At 39.4% G+C, this 22858-nt stretch overlaps 1 protein-coding gene across 1 annotated transcript in view; it reads left to right on the forward strand.

The window, feature by feature from the left end:
- GRIK1 (glutamate ionotropic receptor kainate type subunit 1) overlaps positions 1-22858 on the forward strand; it is a 183980-nt gene that overhangs the window by 43047 nt on the left and 118075 nt on the right. The window contains exons 4-5 of the mRNA XM_049629154.1: positions 2714-2971; positions 15774-15955. Coding sequence (XP_049485111.1) covers positions 2714-2971; positions 15774-15955 — 440 coding nt within the window. The remainder of the gene's footprint in view (positions 1-2713; positions 2972-15773; positions 15956-22858) is intronic.

Genomic DNA, 22858 nt, shown 5'->3' on the forward strand with positions numbered 1-22858 from the left:
TTGGGATTGCGGGGCTTGTTTAGATGTCCCCCAAACACTCCTGAGACTACTCCCAAGTACAGTCACATTCAATACACTCGCAACTTGGCCTCTAACCAGGGAGCTGTTGAGACTCCATGCAGGTGGTATTGTGGACACCAAGGCCACTCGGCAACCCCCATAGGAGAAGAGGCTCTTTCCCTCATAGAGGAATGTTTTGCCAGTTAAAAACACACAAATAAATGGAATGCAATGAACACCATGTTTATGCCGATTTCCAAGGAACTAATATTGGTTGTTCCACATAGAATTAACTCAGCATCATGAGATGTGTGCACCTTACACACTCTTCTGCAGGATTCCTAGTGCTCTTTACAAACAAAAGGTAAAGTGTTTTCCTAGCAGCACAGATGAAAAGCAAACAGTATAATGATTCTTCTTCCGATCTATGGCATGACCTTAGTATAAGAACATTTTCTTTTTAAAGATGGATGGAATTGCAGATACTACATAGGTCAGCGTTACCTATGAACAAATAATAAAATTCTATTTATACAGCTCTTCAAAGTCATCTTCACATAAATTATTTCTATGGGTTTGATCTCTCTCCTCCTCTGCCTCTCTCTGTCTCTCTGTCTCTGTCTTTTGATCTCTGTCTTTATCTCTGTCTGTGTCTCTCCGTCTCTGTCTTGCCTCTCTATCACACATGCACACACAAACATTGCTGAGCAAAAACCTTAGACAGGCAAACACATTTAACAAAGATACTTCAACCCACATAAAACTGAAAGCTTTTCTGCGGTCTCAAGTACCTGTCATACTTGTAAATTAAACACCCCCAACGCTTCTTAAAACTGGTAATTTGCTGGCAAACAGAATTCAAAAAATTGATTTTCTGTCAAGTCATATTAGCATCCCAGAGCTAAATATTAGCAGGCATCTCAATCCATCGCCCATGTTAGACAAAACAACAGTTCACACATTCTCATGCTCTCATTTTGTTACCAATGAAAACATATCCAGGAAATGAGCTTCCGTAGACAATGGCAATTTACACTTACAGCACTTAATGCAGAAAATTATATGTCTTCATATCTCATGTAGTAACTCAGTGCCAAAGAGCACAACATGAGAAAGTTTTTCCTTGTGAATGACTGTAAACATTTGCAGTACCGTAGATATTTGAAATATGGTTTTCAAAATTTTATTATTTTTTTCTCTCTAGATCCAGTCAGATCATTTTGACAAAGCCATATAACTTTTCTACTTGTTTTTATTTGTAGAACAACATTCCTATAAAAATTAACACAGTTTCATTTAAAATTTTTGTTATTACTTAATTCAAATATTTAATTATTATCTCTCGGGAGTTCCAAACTTTTTAAAATTAGCATTAAAATAATGAGGTACTATAAACTTCTATATAATGCCAGCATAAATTTATATCGGCATGAAGAGAGTAGACCCTATTTTGCATGGTTGTAGAGGATAATTGGTCCCAATCTTTCTGGAAGGGAATTTGCCTAATATGTATCAAGTAATTTAATTATAGCTGAGAATCTACTCTAAAAAAGTAATGTAAACTTCAGAGAAAAATATAACAACTAAATACTATAATATTAGTTATAATAACAAACATTAGTATCAGCTTAAAGGTTCAATACCATCAGAACAGTAAAATAAATGATGACATAGCCATGGAATCGGCTATTCTACAGGCACAAAAAAATATACTTTTGAAGACTCTGTAATGACTTGGGGGAAAGGGTGTGTTTTTAGTGTTAAATTCAGTGTTAAAGAAAGCAACGTATCAACCTATGTCTGCATAGATTCAATTTTTTATAAGTTGGAATGCCAAAATATGAAGAGGTATTATTCCAAGATGATGGAATTATAGGGTCTTTTTTTTCTCCCTGATGCTTTAAAATACTCTAAATTCTCTCAATGAGTATATAAAATCTTATAAAGAGAAAACCAAATAAATGTTATAGATTAAATTTTATACTGACTCGATTTCATTAGGCTGATGCTGAAGCAGGGAGAGGCCTGTCCTTGAGCTTGGCCCCTGGCCTCTGGTAGAGTTCCGCCCTAACCTGGTGGCCCTGACTCACTTCATGGTCTATGGTATTAGTGGGTTGGACCACGTGGCTTCTGAGATCCCTTTAAGCTATGTTATGTTAATATTCTATAATTAAGTAGGTATCAATATCACTTACTATTCCTTAGCAGTTTTTCAATAGCCTGGAATCCCTTTCTGAGTTTTGGGAAGATGGCAACTGAAGTGCTTTGCAGCCACCCGGAGAATCTTCTGAATTCTCTGACCACATTAATATCCTCCTTGTCACCCTGCCATAGGACAATACTTCATTCACACAACATTCCCTTGGCCAGTAGCTTGTAGAGCAGCTCTGAGCCCCCGTGGGTTATGCCATGCCAGGCAAGGGATTTAGAAGTAATGGTGTGAGAACAGCCACCTATTTTTGATTGCACAGAGTTGGCCCTGTGATGTGTTGCTAATCAGTTCCACATTCAAATATCTCAATATTTTAGCATCTCGGGGATATTGGAAGTTGGATGAAGCATAATTTCTCAACATACAGATGGAGAGTGGAGAATTTCCAGTAATGAAAATAAAAAGAGGGATCATGGAAGCAAAGATGGAATTCACAGCCCTCTCTCTCTCTCCCCCCTTCCCTGCCCTCCCTCTCAACCCCTCCTCATCTGTGGCCACCAGCCTGCGACCAGCTGGCTCTTGGTGTGGCTGCTCTCTTTGGCCCTTCCCACAGTTCCTCTGTCAGCGCTGTGCAGTCAATTTGCAATGCTCTCGAAGTTCCACACATACAGACCCGCTGGAAACACCCATCGGTGGACAACAAAGACTTGTTTTACATCAACCTGTACCCAGATTATGCAGCTATCAGCAGGGCGGTCCTGGATCTGGTCCTCTACTACAACTGGAAAACAGTGACAGTGGTGTATGAAGACAGCACAGGTAGGGGACTCACACAGGAACCTCACCTGGCCATGTCTGGTCTGAACAAAGGGAGTCAGAGTGTTCTAGAGGCATTAACTCATCAGGTGGAGTACGTGAAAATGCTCTTTTTTATGAGGTTAATGGAGTATTCTAATTTGAGAATGCCATACGTCTCCATGTCTGTCTAATTCCTGTGGATCGTTTCTGATGATCCTTCCATCATCATATTTAAGGGGATGTTTTAAAAGAAATATCACCTTATTGATATTAAAGATGTGATTTCATTTCTCCCAACTCTCTTAAGACTGTGACCATGACTCCCTTCCTTAAATAATGCAGAGAAAGTTGGAAAATTACTACGAAGTATGCTTTCAACTTGTAAGTAACTGTGTACATGTTACCTGTTTGAAACGTTTCTAAAGGAGGTTAACGAGGAATCCAGTTAGAGGCTAACTCAGTAAAGTTGACCATTTCATGGGAAAGGGACTGAGAACCCCCAATAACAAACCCTTAATAAAGCTTGCATTGTTCCACCTGTTTATTTTAGGATCAGAACAGAAATGTGATGCTTGGAGCCCCCATCTCACTAGACACATCCTCTGATCTGCCTTCATTTTGAGTTTCTTTGGCCGGCACCTTTTCCCCTCTGTCTTCTCGTCACATTTCAAAGGGACTGAGGATCCCTTTTATTCAGTTAAATTCTGCTGGTGACTCTCCTTTGTCAAGTCTTTCCTGTTTAAAGATGTTCACCATCTCGTCCCTTTCATCTCCATTAACCCCAGCACCGTCTTCCCTGCACTCCCTGTACCTCACATCAGCTAGGATGAAGAGCCCATCATTCCTTACCCCCAGCTTCATCTGAATCTTTTTTTTCTTTTTTTATTGAAGTATAGTTGACACACAGTGTTACATTGGTTTCAGGTGTGCAACATAGTGATTCGACAGGTTTATACATTATGCTGTGCTCACCACAAGTAGGTACCGTCTGTCACCATACAACACTACTACAGTGCCATTGACTATAGTCCTTACGCCGTGTTTTTATTCCTGTGACAAGTCCGTACCTCCCAGTACTCTTCACCCATTGTCCTCATCTCCCTACTCACTCACCTCCCCTCTGGCAGCCAGCAGATTGTTCTCTGTATTTATGGATCTGTCTGCTTTTTTGGTTTGTTCGTTTGTTCATTTGTTTTGTTTTTTAGATTCCACATATGAGTGAAATCATAGGGTATTTGTCTGTTCTGTCTGACTTATTTCACTTAACATAATACCCTCTAGGTCCATCTGTGTTGTCACAAATCCTGTTCTTTTTTATGGTTGTGTAATATTCCATTATATATACACATACACATCATCTTTATCCCATTCATCTATTAATAAATACTTGGGGTGTTTCCATATCTTAGCTATTTTAAATAAGGCTGTGATAAACAGAAGAGTGCATATATTGTTTGAATTATCATTTTCATTTGCTTTGTGTAAATACTCAGGAGTGGAATTGTTAGCTCATACATTTCTATTTTTAATTTTCTGAGGAACCTTCATACTGTTTTCCATGGTGGCTGTACCATTTATATTCCCACCAACAGTGTATGAGGGTTCCTTCTTTTCCTCATTCTCACCAGCATTTATTATTTGTTTATGTTTTTGATACTAGCAATTCTAACTGGTTTAAGGTAATGTCTCATTGTGGTTTGGACTTGAATTCCCCTGATGATGAGTGATGTTGAGCATCTTTTCATGTATCTGTTGGCCATCTGGATGTCTTCGTTGTAAAACTGTCTATTTAGGTCCTGTGCCCTCTTTTTTTAATTATTATTATTGGATTACTTTTTTTTTTTTTTTGGTGTTGAGTTGTATAAGTTCTTTATATATTTTGGTATTGACCCCTTATAAGAGATTGTCTTTACAAATGTCCTCACCCATTCAGTAGGTTGCCTTTTTGTTTGGGTAGTGGTTTCCTTTGCTGTGCAAAAGGTTTTTATTTTGGGATAGGCCCCATAGTTTATTTTTGCTTTTGTTTCTCTCCCCTGAGGAGACGTAATATGTCTGACTCTCCTTATCTGAAGCTGGCCCCTTACTACCGGCGATCCTCCCTCTACCCCGAAGACGGTGAAGTCCCTCATTCCACATGCTCTCATTCAAATATCACTTCTTCCTTAAAGCCCCCTGGGGCCACCAGAGGGTTCAATAGCACTTCATAAATATAAGCATTATGTTACATGTTTCAATTACCTGTTTGCACATGTAGGAGAATAGGAATTCCTAAACATTGGAAGTTTATCTTATTTATTTTTATAATCTGCCACCTAACACAATAGTTTCCTATAGGAAACTATTTAGGTATTACATGTACAAGGCATAATGCTGTTTATTTTCTGCATATTTTTTTCCTCCAAGGTTTAAAATTAGCTCCTTTCTTGATCTACACATTTGGTAATAAGGTTAAGAAAATTATTAGTGAAAATTAATAACGCAAAGCACTTACCAAGTTTTTAATAGTATTTCATTTTTCACTGTCCTTTTCACCAAGCACTGGCACTTACTACTTATCAGAGGATGATAGTAAGCCTCCTCTAGTTTGCACTAAACTCTGGTTGCATTTTAAGTTGCCAGATAAAAGTGACTCTTACGGTTGGAAATATGCATTTAGATATTTTCTTATACCTCATCTCATTTGAGAAAGAAGTAAAGGTAGGTTATTGGATATATAACTTACAAATATTATATTCGAAACAGTCCTACAGGGAAGTATAAGCCACAGGCAGTCATATTCTTAAAGCTTCACTTGCTTGTTGGGAAGAAAGAAACGTACTATCAAAAAAATTCCAAAAGCAGATTTTAAAAACCTTGAGATAGAACATTATAATGTGTAGGGGTGGGAAAGTTTCCACTTCTTCCCTTCGAGGATCTTTGGCTGGTCAAGCAATGAAATTGACATGAGACATATGAACGGGAGAACAGCAAAGTTTAATAAGATGTATACCACCTATAAGCATGGGAGAGACCCAAGAAAACAAAGTTAACTTACTGAAATGGCCTAAGCTATCACCTTAAATACCACCTTTCGCCAAAGATGAAAGATGTTGGGGGTGGGGAATCAGGTATGGGAGATTATCAAAAAAAGCACAGTGAACAAGGGCAAGATTATAATGCATGTTTAAGTCCCTGCCTTCTCTGTTGAGAAGAATTTCTAGAGATTGAGTCACCCCTCTCTTTCTGGTACAGTAAGGGAGTATCTCCCTTACAAAAAGGTTTCTTTTATACATGTAAACGTCTCTTACAAAAGGGCAACATCTACTCAGATTTCAGAGCTTCATCTGTGCCTGCTGTTTCTTAAAAATAAACGTCTTAAAAAAATCCCCATGCCAATGGGACACATTTTGCCTGGCAAATTCTGCTCCCCTTCAATTGTAAATGTAAGTATAGTCTGACCTTCCATGTTGCTTACCTTTGTAAATAGACAATCGCATGAGCTAATAAAGTCATACTATTTCTCATTATGTAATACACTCAATAGTACAAATTTTTCTCATGATTTCTACCATCTCCAGCAAAGCAGAGCCATCTAGAAGGAACACAAATTGATGAATGACATTAAAACTTTTGGATTTAAGAGCTCAACTAAAGGCATGAGCATAATATTATAGATTTCAAATTATATTTAGACAAAACTTAATTTGTAAAAGGATAACACAGAAATTGATGTTCTAACCAACCTTCTGATTTCAGGTAAGCACCCAGAAGTGATGGACATTTTGCACAGGAGGAAACTCAATCCTTTCTATCATTTTTTTACAAGAAACTGAAATCTGGTTTTCATCCTTATTAAGTTCACCTGAGCCCGGTTGTTCAATAAATACTTGCCAAAGTTAAAAATCCCAAATGAATTTGTATGTTGCCCATTAAGTTAGAAATGACTCATGTTAAAATGATTTTACCCACAAAGAAATTAAAAATGTAAATGAATAATCAATTGAGCTATTAAATTGGAACCCAGAGAGTAAACAGGTCAACTGAGATCAATAAAAACAGACATCTTTTGCCTTTGAGTGGGTTTAATACTGCTTGACTCAGGGTTTTGGTTGCAGTAATTATCAAGACATAAAAAGGAGAAAACTTAGTAAACCTGAAGGAAAAGAAAGGACTTAGGTGTGCCCAGCACCCGCCCTCACACCAGAATTAAGTACCCATTAAAGAACACTTTATTGGGATTTGTTTAGGAGTTTGTTAAATAGCCTGAAGCCAGCACAGATGTCTGGGGGACCAAATGGCCCATGACTCCCATTGAAGTCAAGGGGAGCACTGTGCTTGTCTCTAAGGACAAAATTCAATTCACTAAATACTAGCAGGCAGAATTCTGTCCTCTGGAAGTGAAAATGTAGAAAGACCCTAGAGAACTGTTGAGGGAGTGAAGTTGTGTTTCGCTTCATATCTCTCTCTCTCTCTCTGTTGCCTGGATATTCCTGCCATCAGTCACCTAGTTCTCTCTGATTCCCACATTCAGAGGTGACCCTAGGCAGTGAGAAATTGCTGCTCATTGGTCATCCCCTCTGCTTCATTAGACCCCTGGTGGAAGCCTGGTTTCTATCCCTCACACACATCAAAAAGAGCTGAGAAGCTGAGCACCAAATGCAGTGTGGAGGATATTCAGCAGTTTCTGCTTTTTCAAGGCCAATCTCAGTGAAATGTAGCCACAACTATTTCTGTAGAAAAGGGGCCGGCAAACTTTTTGTCTCTGATGGCCAGATAGCATCTAGCTTAAGCTTTGTGCGTCATAGGGTCGTGACTATTTCACTCTGCAAGGTAGCAAGAAAACAGCCATAGACGACACATGTAAATGAATGAGTATGGTGTCTTCCAACAAACGTTTGTTTATAACAAAGAAGGAGGCCGGTGTGGTGGGACCAGCGTGAGAGGGGAGGGATAGTGGGAAACTAGGTCAGAGAAGAGCACCTTATGGGTCATGGAGGATTTTATAGACCATAGGAAGAGCTTCTGCGCTTCATGAAATGGGAAAACCATTGGAGAGTTTTCAGCAGAGGAGTAACATCAGATTTACATCATAAAAAGATCATTCTGGCTCTTGTATTGATAATAGGATAGAGGGAGGCAAGGGTAAAAATAGCCTCTAGAGAACTGAAGGCAATTGAGGAAGGTAAGTTAATAGAAGAGTAAGAAATTGCCAGTTTCTAGAAATATTTTGAATGTTGAGCTAGCATAATGACCTGAAGGAGTGAAGAAAAATAGAGGAGTCAAGGGTGACTCTAACCTTTTTAGCCAGAGCCAATGGAAGGAGTTAACATCACCTAAGATGGGGAAGGTTATAGATGGAACTACTTTGGAGGAAAAAGGATGCTATCAGGAGTTTTTTCAGTCATGAGCATGTGAAGTTTGAATTTGTAATGTCTGCTACATTCAAGTGAAGGTGATGAACAGGCAGCTAATATATACATCTGGAATTCAGAAATGTAGTGTGAGCTGGGGGTACAAATTTGAGAGTCCGCATATCGATAGGGCTAGATAAGGCCCTCAAGGAAATGAGTTCCAGCCAGATGCCTCTAGCCCTGAGTTCACAACACATCGCCATCAAAAGTTGGGTTTTTTTTTCATCCATGTTTGCCTTATATCATTTTTCTTAACACATCAGAGTCATGAGATTTCTAAAACGCGGCCTAAAATTACGAGCTATTAACTATCATTGGAAACAACGTCTCAAAGCTTTATAATGAGGATGAATTTGAAATAAGGTGGACACACATAAAAATGTCAGTGATTGAAAGAAGCCATAAATTCAAGGAAAAAACACAAAGCAAATGACAACCGCAAATATCACAATAACTAAATTGTTGAGTTCTGATTATGTGGCACACACTCTTTTAAATATTTTGTATGATTAACTCGTTTAATATGCTCAACCACTCCAAGTGAGATAACAGCTCGAATGGCTGTATTTAAACAGTGACTTGTTATTTACTACATTTATTACATTTCCTTTCATCTTCCCATAGAAAACAGAAAGAATATACTGTCCAGAACCAAGAACCTTGTCAGAGGCCTGAAATTTGGACTTGAAGAAAGTTAACATTTTGCCATAAGTGACGAAGCCAAAATGAAAGATATTCAGTATGCGATCAGTGCTAAATAAAAGAATAAGTAAATCTTTTCCCTTCAGCAATCACAACTTACCCCCACTGTGTTATTATGACCATTTGTGCCAGCCAGAACACTTCTGCTACATGCCTTCCCACAATTCCACCTGAAATAGCTGGGGGATAGAAATCCTTGGCACTCAGTACCAACAAGATAAAAAATTATAGCTCTTTTTTTTTTTTCCCCCTCTGTCCTCACTCTTTTCTACCCTTCCTATCCACCCACTCCGGTCCTCTGCCCAGAACCCTATTCAAATTTTCAGAATTCTGTTTGGAAGCCAATCTTTAGATATTGCATGAAGGTATATTATTTTTAGCTACCATTGATATCAGCAAGAATTCAAGACTAAAATACTCTGGTTGAGCTAACTGCAACACAGTTCATCTCAAATATTTTGACTAGATTCTTCTTTGAGGTCCTTTGATCAAGGGACAAAATTTTTCTTTTGGGAAGTCTCTAGCTTTTTTTTTTTTTTTTGGATACACGTTTGAAAAATCGTATGTATGAAGATCTGCACTTAAAAGTGTTGTATTTCCCCCAGGTAATTCACTCACTTACCCATTTCCATTTCTCAATTCTGATTTTTCCTTTCCTCTGGAGGGTACATAGATCCCCTTAAGAATCCTATTAGATTTGGGTATATTAAGACACCAACAAGTTTTTGAAATGCCATTTTCTATGTTTCTAAGTACAAATGAAGAGGAAATTAACATTTAAAATGCACGATCTTATCTTTAGGTCCCAATGGTTTATTACACTCATTTTTATGGCATCAACCCCACTGATGTGGTTTAATCAACAGGGAATTAAATTAAGACTCAAGAAAACATAGGTACTTTTCTTTTGAACTAATACTTATTGAATATAACTAAAGCTGTCCAGAAATGAACTGGGCTTCAGTGTGAGGTGGGGTATTTTTCAAATAGAGAGGTGCAGCAACAGCTGTGTAGAGGGGATTCGTGCATCAAGTAGGGGTTTGGCCTTTAAGGTCCCTTCCAATTCCTGGCATCTGTGACTTATTTTCAGGACCAGTCTAAACAATTAACCTCACTGTGTCTCACTTTCTTTACTGCAGAATCGTACTGATACCTTTTCACCTCAAAGGTGTATTGTGAGGTTTATTGAGATATTTATAAGGCATGTAGCATCCTTCATAAAAGGAGTAATGTAAATGGCATTTTATTATTACTTAAGGAGAAGGCATGGGAAATTTTAAACACTCACTGTAAAAAGTAGGTTCTTTTTTTTCTCCTCCATATCTCCACCTGTTTCCAGAGTCACTCCTTGTGTATGCAAATCAGCATTTTTCTGTGTCATATCTGAGTGCACAGAGTGGATAGCTAGCCAAAATGAGTGTTTAGAATTGGCCGCTTGGGAACCCTCTTGCACTGTTGGTGGGAATGCAAACTGGTGCAGCCGCTCTGAAAAACAGTGTGGAGGTTCCTCAAAAAATTAAAAATAGACCTACCCTATGACCCAGCAGTAGCACTGCTAGGAATTTATCCAAGGGATACAGGAGTACTGATGCATAGGGGCACTTGTACCCCAATGTTTATAGCAGCCCTCTCAACAATAGCCAAATTATGGAAAGAGCCTAAATGTCCATCAACTGATGAATGGATAAAGAAATTGTGGTTTATATACACAATGGAGTACTACGTGGCAATGGGAAAGAATGAAATATGGCCCTTTGCAGCAACGTGGATGGAACTGGAGAGTGTGATGCTAAGTGAAATAAGTCATACAGAGAAAGACAGATACCATATGTTTTCACTCTTATGTGGATCCTGAGAAACTTAACAGAAACCCATGGGGGAGGGGAAGGAAAAAAAAAGAGGTTAGAGAGGGAGAGAGCCAAAGCATAAGAGACTCTTAAAAACTGAGAACAAACTGAGGGTTGATGGGGGGTGAGAGAGAGGGGTGGGTGGGTGATGGGTATTAAGGAGGGCACCTTTTGGGATGAGCACTGGGTGTTGTATGGAAACCAATTTGACAATAAATTTCCGAAAAAAAAAAAAAAAAGAATTGGCCGTTTGGACATTTTTGAAAGTTATCTCCATATGCATAGCCCAGGTCGAACTCATGCGAAATAAATAGATTCCTTGCTCTAAAGTGCTTTTGAAACCAAAGGTGCAGTTTCCAACTGCCTCCCTGGGGGTGCGAGTAGAGGAAGAGGCTCTTGTGGTGCTATTTTATATCTCCACATGTGATCCGTGTATTTAAAGAGATGTGAACCTAGAAAAAAGGATGCAAGAAAGGTACAATGAACTCCTGTATTCCCTTCATCTAGGTTTGCCGTTGTTATCATCTGGCTGCATTTGTTTTAATGCTCTGTGATTCTCTTAATACAAAAACAATTACAACAATCATAATAGTAAGTAGTAGCGTTATTGAACCATTTGAAAGTAAGTGGCTGACATCACGGCCTTTTTACCCCTAAGTCATTAGTATGTATTTGCTAAGAACTATGGCCTTCCTTGTTATAGCCACACTACAAGCATCAAATACAAGAAACTTAACACAAATACAATACTAGCGTATACAAATAGGATAATATAATATAGGGTAATCGTTTTTTAAAAACAAATGCTCTGCAGAGATGACTGAGGCTAGGAGAGTAGGTGTTTGCTGGCCAGAAGGGCCCACTGCAGGTTGTTCTAAACCCCTGAGGCCTTCCCAGTGACCAGAGGGCATGGCTCTGCCCAAGGCACAGACAGAACCCCCTGGGGGTGCTGTTGCCCAATGGTGTTGCGGACCCTACAGCTTTTTTCACCTGGATGGAAGGGACTCAGAACCAACTTACCCAACTCCCCACTGTCATGGAAGTCACCTGTGCCCAGGTACACCTCATATCCTCTCCTCATAGGAAATGGCTAAGTCCAGACCAGTTTTATTGCAGAATGCCCCTCAGTTGGGTTTGATCATCTCCTGAACTGCATTTTACTTTTCAAGTCCCTCCATCCTGGTGGGATAGAAAGACTGCCACCGACACCAGATTTGCATGCACCGTAACCGTTCTCTGCATTTGGAGTCCAACCCTGGGAGCACTGGGCCACTTGTCGAGGCTTGCTTCCAAACTCGGAGGACCATTAGCAAAGTTAGGAGTTGTGCCTAAATCAATTTCCTTTCCCTAAAGTAATTATTTGTTTAGCAAATAAGTTTTGCTACTCTTTACAATGCACTCGGTGGGTGATTGATGGATTGCTGCACAATGCAAATAAAAAGGAACTCTTTCTCTAAATTTTTTTACCTGGGAACTAAGGGGAAAAAAAAGAAAAAAGAAAAGACTTTTAAATTGTAAATTCTACAATGTTTGCTAATGAAGGCAGAATGGCTTTTTTTTTTTTTTTTTTTTTTTTTTTTTTTTTTTTTTAGCAAACAATTGCTTTGGGAAGAGAAATGTAAACCCCCCTGGTCAACCCTCATTCTTCTTCCCACAACTTGGTCTGTAATCTTTCAATCTGTTGAGCCTCTCCCTTCCCAAGGCCAAATCACCTGCCAGCAGACAAACTGAGAAAATTAGGGGCTTAGTAGTCAGTTTTTCCAAAAGATAAATCTAGACCAATTAGAAACTGGGCTTTTGTACTGAGTCGTTCTCCTTTCTCCTCTACTGGTATTAAAATCACTTTCTTTTAGAAGAGAGTTGTGAAAATGCATGGTCACCTTTTTTGAGGAGGAGGGAGCAAAATGTCTATTCATGGCCTCATTTGCCAACTAAATGTTTGATTGCTTTATGCTGGTCCAGTTTTTTCTCTCTATTTATGTGTGTAGTTATTTATTTAATAGTTAGTTAGTTAGTCAGTCAGTTAGTTGATCTGAAATCTAAAGTCAGGAGAGACACTGATTTGGTAAAAAAAGAAAAGAAAAGAAAAGAAAAGAAAAGAAAAGAAAGGAAAGGAAAAGAAAAGAAAGGAAAAGAAAAGAAAAGAAAAGGAAAGGAAAGAAAAGAGCCTGAGATTGGGAGTCAGAAGTTACACATGGCTTTCACTCCGGAATCTGTCACTTAAGCCTTAACAAGATCTTAGGATCCTGAGCAGGTATCTTCAACAGCCTCCATTAGCCTCACCTTATGATTTACAAAAATTGAGTAGTAAGTGAGACTCCATCTAAGAGCTGATGGGATGAAATCTTTCTATGGGCTTTTACTTTTTGTTCTTTTGCTTTTGCTTTCTATACCACTTTATTCCAACCTGAGGACCTCGATATAAAACTAAACACCGAAGAACTGTTTTCCTTACTATTTCTGACTTACTGTAAATGTACAAGTTCTGCTAGCAGCTCAACACTTAAATTGATTAAATCATCTCTGACACATGGTAGATTTCATGTAATGAAAATACCTAAAACACTTAGTGCAAAATTCTGAGGTGCTCAAAATAAAATGAACATTGGAAAACAAGACTCCAAGATTGTTACTAATGTATTGAAATACTTACATTGCAAATTACCAGTACATTGTTCATTTTGGTTCTAGCCACGTAAGAACAACTGAATCCCTTCCTTAAAGCAAGATGTGTTCATGTCCCACCTCTTTCACGGGGTTTGGCATATAAGGAAGATCCAGGAAATGTTTTTCGATAAAAACCAGTAAATGAAGTGAGAAAACACATTCAACTTTAAAATACCATTAACATGGGTAAATCATCGTGATAGGAAGATGCACTTCTAGATCAACATTCCATTCAGCAAAAGAACAAAAAGGCAGTTTGTTGCAGCACATGAAATGTTCTTTCTAAATGGTTTTCCCATTTTATTTAAAGGCTACATTGGTCTCCCTTGTGGCCATGCTCAGAAATAAGAAAAAAAAAAAAAACAAAAACTATGCATTTGCAAAGCAGGAGAGCAATAGAAAAAACTCAAATGAGACTCAAGTACCCAGGAGTAAAGAAGAAAGGAGAATGGGGGTCCCTGTTTCTATTTTTTCCCCATTTCACCAAATAATCCCAAGCTATATCTGTTCCCTGAGCACCAGCAATTTGTGTTTGTGAGGCTGGACCATGAAGGAGAAAGACTGAGTGCAGGACTCACAGGCAACAACTTGAACTGATGGGTCCTCCTCACTATCTTTGTGACCCTGAGACAGTTAATTGCTCTAAGCTTCAGTTTCCTTAACAGAAATAACAAAGATAATAATGCTCACTTCACAGGATTGAGGATTAACAAATATGCAAGCCCATGTGCTCAGTTTTCTTCCATTTGGCGTAAGCACGAGTGGCTCAGGACTCGTGATTCTGGAAGTGAAGAGAGTTAAGTGGATCGTTACTGGCATTTGAGAGCCTTCAACCACACTGATTGCTTTGGAAAAAAGCAAGAGCCCAGAAAGGCTACCATGCTGAAAATTTCAATTATTATGTAAAAAAAAAAAAAAAATTAACAATGAGCAGTGACTCTTGTTATGGTTCTACAGACCCTAACCACCATCATCCCCCAACTGCATACACCCATTTGACTCCAAAGAGCCACTTAGTTACAATGTTACTGTACCTCAGAACCCAACCTATCCAAGGTATTAATTAGAGGGACATTTTAACATCTGAGCCACAAAACTGTGGTTTGGGTGGAGTGGGTAGATAACTAAATAAGTAAAATAAGAAAATGAAAGCAATATATCAAGTCCAGAGGTAGCTGGCATCCGTGACAGTGCATAGCAAAATTTCCATCTGAATACTGGTAACACTTAATATTTCCTATTGATTACGTGAAGTTGACAAATCCTAAAGGCACAGAACTGTGCAATAAAAAAAAAAAAAAGTCAATTTTCCAATGTGATGAGAGTCCTTGAGTGAGAGCCAACGTTATGCAGTGTAGCAATCACACGGTAATGTTAAGAGAAATAAGACGGAGGTTTTATATAGCTGTTTGCTTCACCCCAGTAAAGTATGTCTGTTAGAAAATGGTGCAGCTCAGTAGATTTGTACTTATGGAGAATCAAACCTTCTCCATCAAGTTAGTTGGCTGTATATACTTTGCTGCAATTATCAATGGTGGATTTTAAAGGCATTTTTTTCTGGTTTTATTATCATAATCTCTAAAAACTCTATGCTATTTCTTTTTTTAATCAAGAGAGGGTTTTCCAATTCAATCTTCAATCATATTAGAAAGAGGATGTGATGAGCCATTTATAAATAGTTTATATGGTAGGGACTGGAAAATTATACTGAAAGCCCAGCTAATTAGCTGGTAAACAGTATGCTATACATAAATACTTGATGAAAGGCTTATAGAGATTTACCGCCCCAAGAGATTCTAGTATTCTATTGTTGTTTATTTGTTTGTTTTTTTAAGCAAGCAAGCATTATCCATGTCATTGCACACCTTTGGAAACGTCAAGCAACATTGGTTTACAAAAGCTTTATAGTTACAGACTTGATTTGTTAAAGGTTTGTGGTGTTGGCCAAACACTGGAGAAGACAACTGCATTCTAAGTAAATTCAAAATTTGCTTGGGAAATTGTGTTTCCAAACTACACATGCATACCCACAAAAGGAAAATGCAGTATAATCTACCACAGAAAAGGGAATGACAAATGAGAAGTCAACCGTGTAACCTTTTGGAAGGTGGCCTCTTGATACATTTTGGGAATGATATGAGTTTGACTGTAAATGGCAATAAACAAGTCCTCTTTAGACAGAACAGTCTGTTGCATGATGGGATTGTCATTTTCTAGGCCTCATTCGTCTACAAGAGCTCATCAAAGCTCCCTCCAGATATAACATTAAAATCAAAATCCGCCAGCTGCCCTCTGGGAATAAAGATGCCAAGCCTTTACTCAAGGAGATGAAGAAGGGCAAGGAGTTCTATGTGATATTTGATTGTTCACATGGGACAGCTGCTGAAATCCTTAAGCAGGTAAGAGGGTGCAGAGAGGAGGTGAGGTGGGGGGGGGGGGATATGTTCGTTTCTTTTTCTCAAAAATGCCATCTGGTTTCACTGAGTGCACCATGATAAAGCTGCAGCAGTCCAGTTTAGGCTGAGGACTGCAGCTTTCAGAACGCTTTTAAGGAGTCACAGGGCTCGGGGAATTTAATGAAGCCACTTGCTGTATGTAGCTGTAGATGGTGGGGGGGGGGGGCATGTCTTAGGCATTGGGAGGTACGTCGATAACGTCAACAGAGGTTGACAGGAGAAAGATGTCATTTCAAGGTGATTAAGCATCTCATCTTTCAAATCTCTTGAAAAGACTGAGCAGATTTCATTTACACAGCGCCTGACTTGTCCTAAAGACATCTTCCTCATGGCAAGACCTCTTTTGTCAAACACACAGGATTCCAAGCATGGTGAAAAGGGGGCACAGGGACAATGAAAGAAGAGATGCTTCTCTCTTCTAACTTGTCATAGACAATGAGCTGCCATGCATTAATCTTTATGAATAATGTGAATAGAAACACTTGATAAATTGCGAAATCGTATGTAAGTGAAAGGTATTAGTAATGTTAGGAATAATGATAACAGCAGAGTAATCATTTCTAGCACTTCAGGATATAGCCCTGATCTTATGCCCGTGAAAAAAAATTCAGAATTGGAAAAAAAGATAGAGCATAGACCAGCGTCCTTCACCCAGGGTGATTTTGGACACTTGAGGAATTTTGGTAATGTCTGGAGACATGTTTGGTTGTCATATTGGGGACAGTGGCACTCTACTGGCAACTAGTAATTAGAAGCCAAGGAAGCTGCTAAATATCCTATCAGGCACAGGACATCCCCCACAACAAAGATTTATGTACCCTAAAATGCCAGTAGTGCTGAGGTTGAGAAACTCGCATAGATGAAGACAATGGAAAAGGCTAGCCAGATGTTTAAAATAGAAGCATTAATAAAAGATCAAGGGATGAATTTGGAGGAACATGGAAAAAAAAATAGCCGGGTTATATTTATGTGGCCTTAATGGGTGTCTCTTTTTATTGAATATAAGTGGTTATTGTAGCATAAGGCAATGTTCTTGTCTGAAATGACACAAGCTGTTATTGTACTCTCTAGTTTAAAAGGTTTGGGATGTGCTATGTGGTTCACTGGCAATGGGCACTGATCTTTTAAGCACACCAGTCCCTCCGTACAAACGCAGAACTGCAGATTTCCGAATCACTCGGGAGAGCTCTTAGAGCAGCCTATCCACCTGACTCTCCAGGGCTGGATCTCATACCTGAAGCCGTGGAGTTCAGAGTTGAGGTTTTAATTTCACCTGAAAGTAGACAATCAGGAAAGTTGACTACATGTTTCTATTATCTCCTGGATGATTACACTAAAAATCTATATCGAGTCAGAGAACATATTTAAAGTTGCAGTTGAAAACAATCTTAGACATCATCAAGGCCAATTCTTTCACTTTAGAGGAGGCGAAATGACTTTCCCACAGTTACAGAGCCAGGATCTGGGACTCAGCCTCCTCTATCCCATCCCGAACCTTCTCCTCTATGAAATGTTGCTTCTCTAGTTAGGGGAAGAGTAAGTGTTACCTACTTCTAGACTACAGTTGTGTTAACAAACCTTTAGATACTATAATCGTCTCTCAGTAAAGAAAGCAAGCATATTGTAGTGATGTCACAAGCTAACTTCAAAGGTAAATAAATACAATCAGCAGCGTTTTATCTTGAGGCTTCATTTGAGAATTTCAGTGCAGTTCATTAAAGTGTGTAATGGGGTGTGAACCAGAACTGAGAAAAACACCCAGATTCTATGCGTAGCCCTCAAAATACAAAAAAGCATCCCCTCCAGGAGTCTGTTATAACAGAGACTGGGGACTTCTGTTACATTTAAGACAATGATTTGCTGATGAGACTTCTCTTGGTGAGATATCCATTTGGCTCACATACCTGGCTACATCTCTCCCAAAGTACAGGCTTGGAACGAGCAAGCCTGGGAAAGAGTTTCTCCTCTATTTCAATAAATATGGATTTGATGTCCCACTGATGCAAGTGGCTCTTTCCTGATAGCATAGAGATTACTTCATTCAAAGACCAATTTTTTGGAACAACAAACCAAAAAAACCTTCTAAGTGAAGCCCTCCCAAGAAATGTCAGCCGGGCTAAGAGGGAGTGGGATTAGTTCAGTTTTGCTCTAGCCATTGACGTAAACCCTTTCCTCCATCCTGTGCCCTATTATGTTTTATCTTGTATTCACTCTCCTCATCATGTGAGTGGTAGGATTGCTGTGAGGCTTTGGGGGAAGTATGTTCATCCACTTTTTGTTGCAGACTAATGAGTTACAAATGTTTGGAAGTGGGGAGAGCCTTTGCAGAAGTTCTAGCATAAAATCCCTACCTTACTGTGTGTGAAAATACGTTCACTCTTTGTGAAATCACAGCAGAGGCTCCAGGTTGGTTTAATCCGGACCTCTGAGAAGCTATATGGTTGGAAAGTGATACTGAGGACCGTAGGACTTGCTATTCTGGTTAAAATGAGGCCCAAGGGCTCTGTGTGACCCAGTTTGACTTGCTCCATTAGCTTTGGACAACAACCTGTGTGAAACAAAGACAGAGACCTTCCCTGTAACTGTCTGCCCAGTGTGCCTCTAGGGACGCTGGAGAGTGAAGGAGTTCAAGGCCCTAATTCCAGCCACTAGTCAACCAATCTCTTCCAATCTCTTTTCCTGAGGTGCCATGATGATTCCTGGCATCCGATATTCTGTCTAATGCAGACAACCCCTGGGGTAAATTTGGTATTCTCAGGTAAGAGCTGAGGAAACTGAAACTCAGATAGGTTAAGTGCCCCAACAAAGTCACTCTCGGAGTAACCGGGCTGCCACATGGTCTCCAGACCACCTGTTTTTGGAGCCTGTGTGCCCACTTTACCACGAAGGGCCCCCATTCAGAATGGGTAAGCCATTCCATTTTGAAGTAGGCTTCCAGAATGTCTGAAAGAAACACAACCACTTGCTGCCGGTCTCTTTTAGATAAAACTAATATTAATAGCTCCCAATTTTTGGTGACTAAAATCATTGCTGATAAAATTTTCTCTGCCAGGTCAACTTGGCTTTCTTCTCAAGCACATTTCCCATTATTTCCTTGCATTTCCCTGCACCTTTATCATATTTTACGACTTTGTAATGATTCTTCAGAAAAAAAGAAATCAAAGCATTTTAAAGAAGATATCTGACATTTATCTAAAAGTAAAAATTGGGGGGAAAAGTCTGTAGTTATTCTTGGGCATGCTAATCACTCCGGTAAGGTAATTATTTCTATTCATATTGAACAAGTGCTATATGATGAGAATCTGAAAAGTTATTTCCTAAAAATTAGTTAGAAATTCAAATGTCAAGACTTGATTAGGTTACAGAGGAACAGGGCTTTCGTATGAATGAAATGTCTTCATGAATTTCTGTAGTCTGAGAGTGCCCCCAGCAACCAGCAGGATATGCATAGGACCCAACCCATCACTCAGCGTCCTCTTCTCTCCCTGTCTATCCACCACCTCCCAGTGGGCGTTCTGCTGCTTGGCAAGGATGCTACTGTCTCCCAGCCTGTCTCCAGCGTGGACACCCCAAATCCTCAGCACTTCCCACAATTCCCACTCTCTTCCCACTGGCTCTCCACTGCCTGCCCTACCTGCACCCTTACTGATTCCTACTGAGGCTGATTCTACCAAGAGAGTGGCTGATGGGAGACGAATTTAAAGATGAGGAATGAAGTGAAAACACTCTGCACTGGAACTCCTAACACACGTCCGGCACCATGCTGGTTGATAAGCAACTGTCTCCCTTACTCTACCCAGTAATTCTTGGTATAATTGGTATTATCCTTTTGCACACAAAAATTGAAGCTCAGAGATAGTAATAATTTCATCCACCATGTACTGAACATGCTCATAATGCAAACATCTGGGCATCGACTCGTTTGTGGTCCATATTCCCTACAATACTATAACCTCCAGGAGGATAGAAACCTCCTTTGTCTTGTTCCCCTAAATCCCCAGCATGTACTACATTACTTGACACACAGTGGGTGCTCAACACTGCTCTGCTGAATGAATAAAGGAAATGGATAAATGAACGATCCAAGAACTGTACTAGAAGCTCTTGATAAAAGCAGTCTCCTAAATCACCTCCCTCCAGCTCACTCAGTGTGCTGTACTCTCAACTCTGCCAAGCACATTTGAGCAAGTCGCCCCTCTATGCCTCAGTTTCCTCAAAGGAAGGTTTTATTCAATGTCTGAAGCCCTATATTATTAAGAACTGTAATGCATTTCAGCCTATGATTCCACTTCCTGAAATACATTTACCTCTTCGGAGAGCTGCACAGACACTTTCAAATCCTGTAATAGGATTGAGAAAGCAAGTCACAATTTCAAGCACAGTAGCCGGAATCCTAACGGTTCCCTGACGGAAAGGGAGGGGACACCGTGATGCTCCGTCCAGCAGGGAAGCTGCATCAGGGCTGGGCCGAGTCCCTGAGCTGGACAGCGGCCAGTAGGTGAACATGAACATGCTGTGTCCCTCTCAGGAAGCCTGCTTTCTTGTTTCCATGAACAAGTGCTTCAGAAGAGAGACTTCTCATCCCCCTCACAACACTTAGAGCAATGAGCATTAAGCTATAATTGAGCCATTAGTCTCCATAAAACATTTTAGAACCAAAATATTTCGTGGAATTATATCACATTTTCTCCTGTCAACATTTGTGCTCTCTTGTTTTTATTTTTTTCCTTTCTGTCAATTAACATAAAAACAAGGCCAGGGAGAAAATGTAGTTTTAATACGCTGCTTCCTTCTCCTAGGAAGTGGAGCGGTAATGCTGGTTAGTTAAATAATTTTGTGCATTGGTTCGTTCCTCGTAGATGTTGTATCTATTGCCTATGAGCAGGACAAACAGAGATGGTTAGAAAGAGTTCATTTCATATTTCCACAGGACAGAAGCACAATCAGTTTTTATCTCTCAACACAGAAAACTGCCAGCCAAGCAGTACATCTGTGATGTGCCAAGAGGTCACAAACCCGTGTTTGGAACCTGCGCCCACTAAGTCAGATACACAACCCCATCATGTTTAATCATAATCATAAAGACCTTGGGAGCTGCTCTTATAGGGCTTCCCGTGTGCCAGGCACTGTGCTAAGCGAATGAAATGCATCAGTCGTTTTCCTGAGAAAATTCTGTATACAAGAAACTGACAGAGCTCGGAGAGATTCCGTAATTTGCCCAAGGTCACAGAGCCAGCAGTGGCTAGACTGGGGATTTGAAACTTACCTCAGGATTTAAAAGAGGGGCAAAAAAAGCATCTCATTCTGATACTGTTATGTACACCCAGATGCCAACTGATTCTCCTCACAATAGAACGTGGAACACATGTTGTTAAGCTTTATACTCCTTTAATTCAGTTGTTTATCAAACATCCACTCATTTGTCCAGTTTACATAAGCCCTCAAGAAATGCTGATTATATTGAAGCCAAGGAGAGAATGTGGTAGGAGCACAGTAGAGAAATTCACTCTTTAGTCGAACACCTATTTGTTGAGTACTTATTGAAGGTGAGAACGATACAACAGTAAAAACAACACCAAGGAAAACATACATCTCTGCCCCCTTAATCAAAAGAGACCTTGAAATGAAAGTCACAGAGTGTAGCCATCCAATGCCCATGGACTGGTGAAAGACTGGAAAACTCATTTCTATCTATGACTAGAGTCTTAGACTGACGGTCAGCAGATCCAGTTGCGAATTCTGCTCTTGCCCTAATAGAATAAAATAATTGCCACTCACTGGGCACTCACTTTGTGCCAGACTATGCTATGCATTTGACTAGAATGGTATCTTTTTATCCTCTCAAAATATCTCATGTTACAGATGAGAAAAATGAGGTCCCATGTCATACACCCAATGGTAAGCCCGGAATTTCAAACCAGGGTTTAACATGCCTGTGACCTGAGTTTCTTAGACCATTTAGGTATGCTATTTTGGAAAGTCTGCTGGTTCTTCTTAAATGCAGTCACTTCATCTGTCAAATAGGATTGTTGGATTCTAATCTTGCCAAGGTTCTCTGCAGCTCTGAGCCTCCATGCGTACAAGTGATCAAGAATCTTCTTCCCAGTGTTAGACATAAAGAATTTGTGCATTGCCTTGTACATAGTAGACTTTCAAAGAAATGGGGAAATACTTAAGCTCTTTATTTTTAAGTTCCTAAAGTCATTTGGTAGTCTTTGAGACCGTTAATTGATGAGAAGTTCATTACTTTGGCTAAATCCCGATGATGTAATAATGACGATTCTCAATTTATACTAACTGATGATAATTTGTAGTATATTATATAATTATTTTGGCAGCACATTCTCATCTTAATTATTTCTCTCAGGTTGATATTAAAATCTATTTACATTTCCTGAGCATAGAGTTAGTTTTGTTTGTTAGGAGCAGCTCATAGATATGAGTGTGTTATTCAATACACATAAGAATTAATTGATCTCTATGGGTAACTAACAATGTAGTGAGGGGACCTGTCATTTGCCCAGATTCTTAGTGTACAGGATGCCCATTTGCGTATTCACAAAAATTTCCAAAGAGTAGATTTGGAAAAGGATATAGATTTATTTCGATCTGAATTGGGAGGTAATCAAAATCACACGTATGCCTCAGAAATGCTCTAATGCTTAATTCCAGCTACATCAGAATTTGGCTGTATAGGTGACAAGGGAAATTATCCTCGCAATAGAAGTGGGGATAATTTAGAAGGAATCATGGAAATAACTTGAAGATGTGCACATCAAAGCATGTGTTCAGCCTTTAGCAGGGTTGGTGAACCTCAGCTTTATTCAAAATTTTGGATATGCTCAT

Source organism: Panthera uncia, chromosome C2 (assembly GCF_023721935.1).
Source record: "Panthera uncia isolate 11264 chromosome C2, Puncia_PCG_1.0, whole genome shotgun sequence".
Lineage (NCBI taxonomy): Eukaryota > Metazoa > Chordata > Mammalia > Carnivora > Felidae > Panthera > Panthera uncia.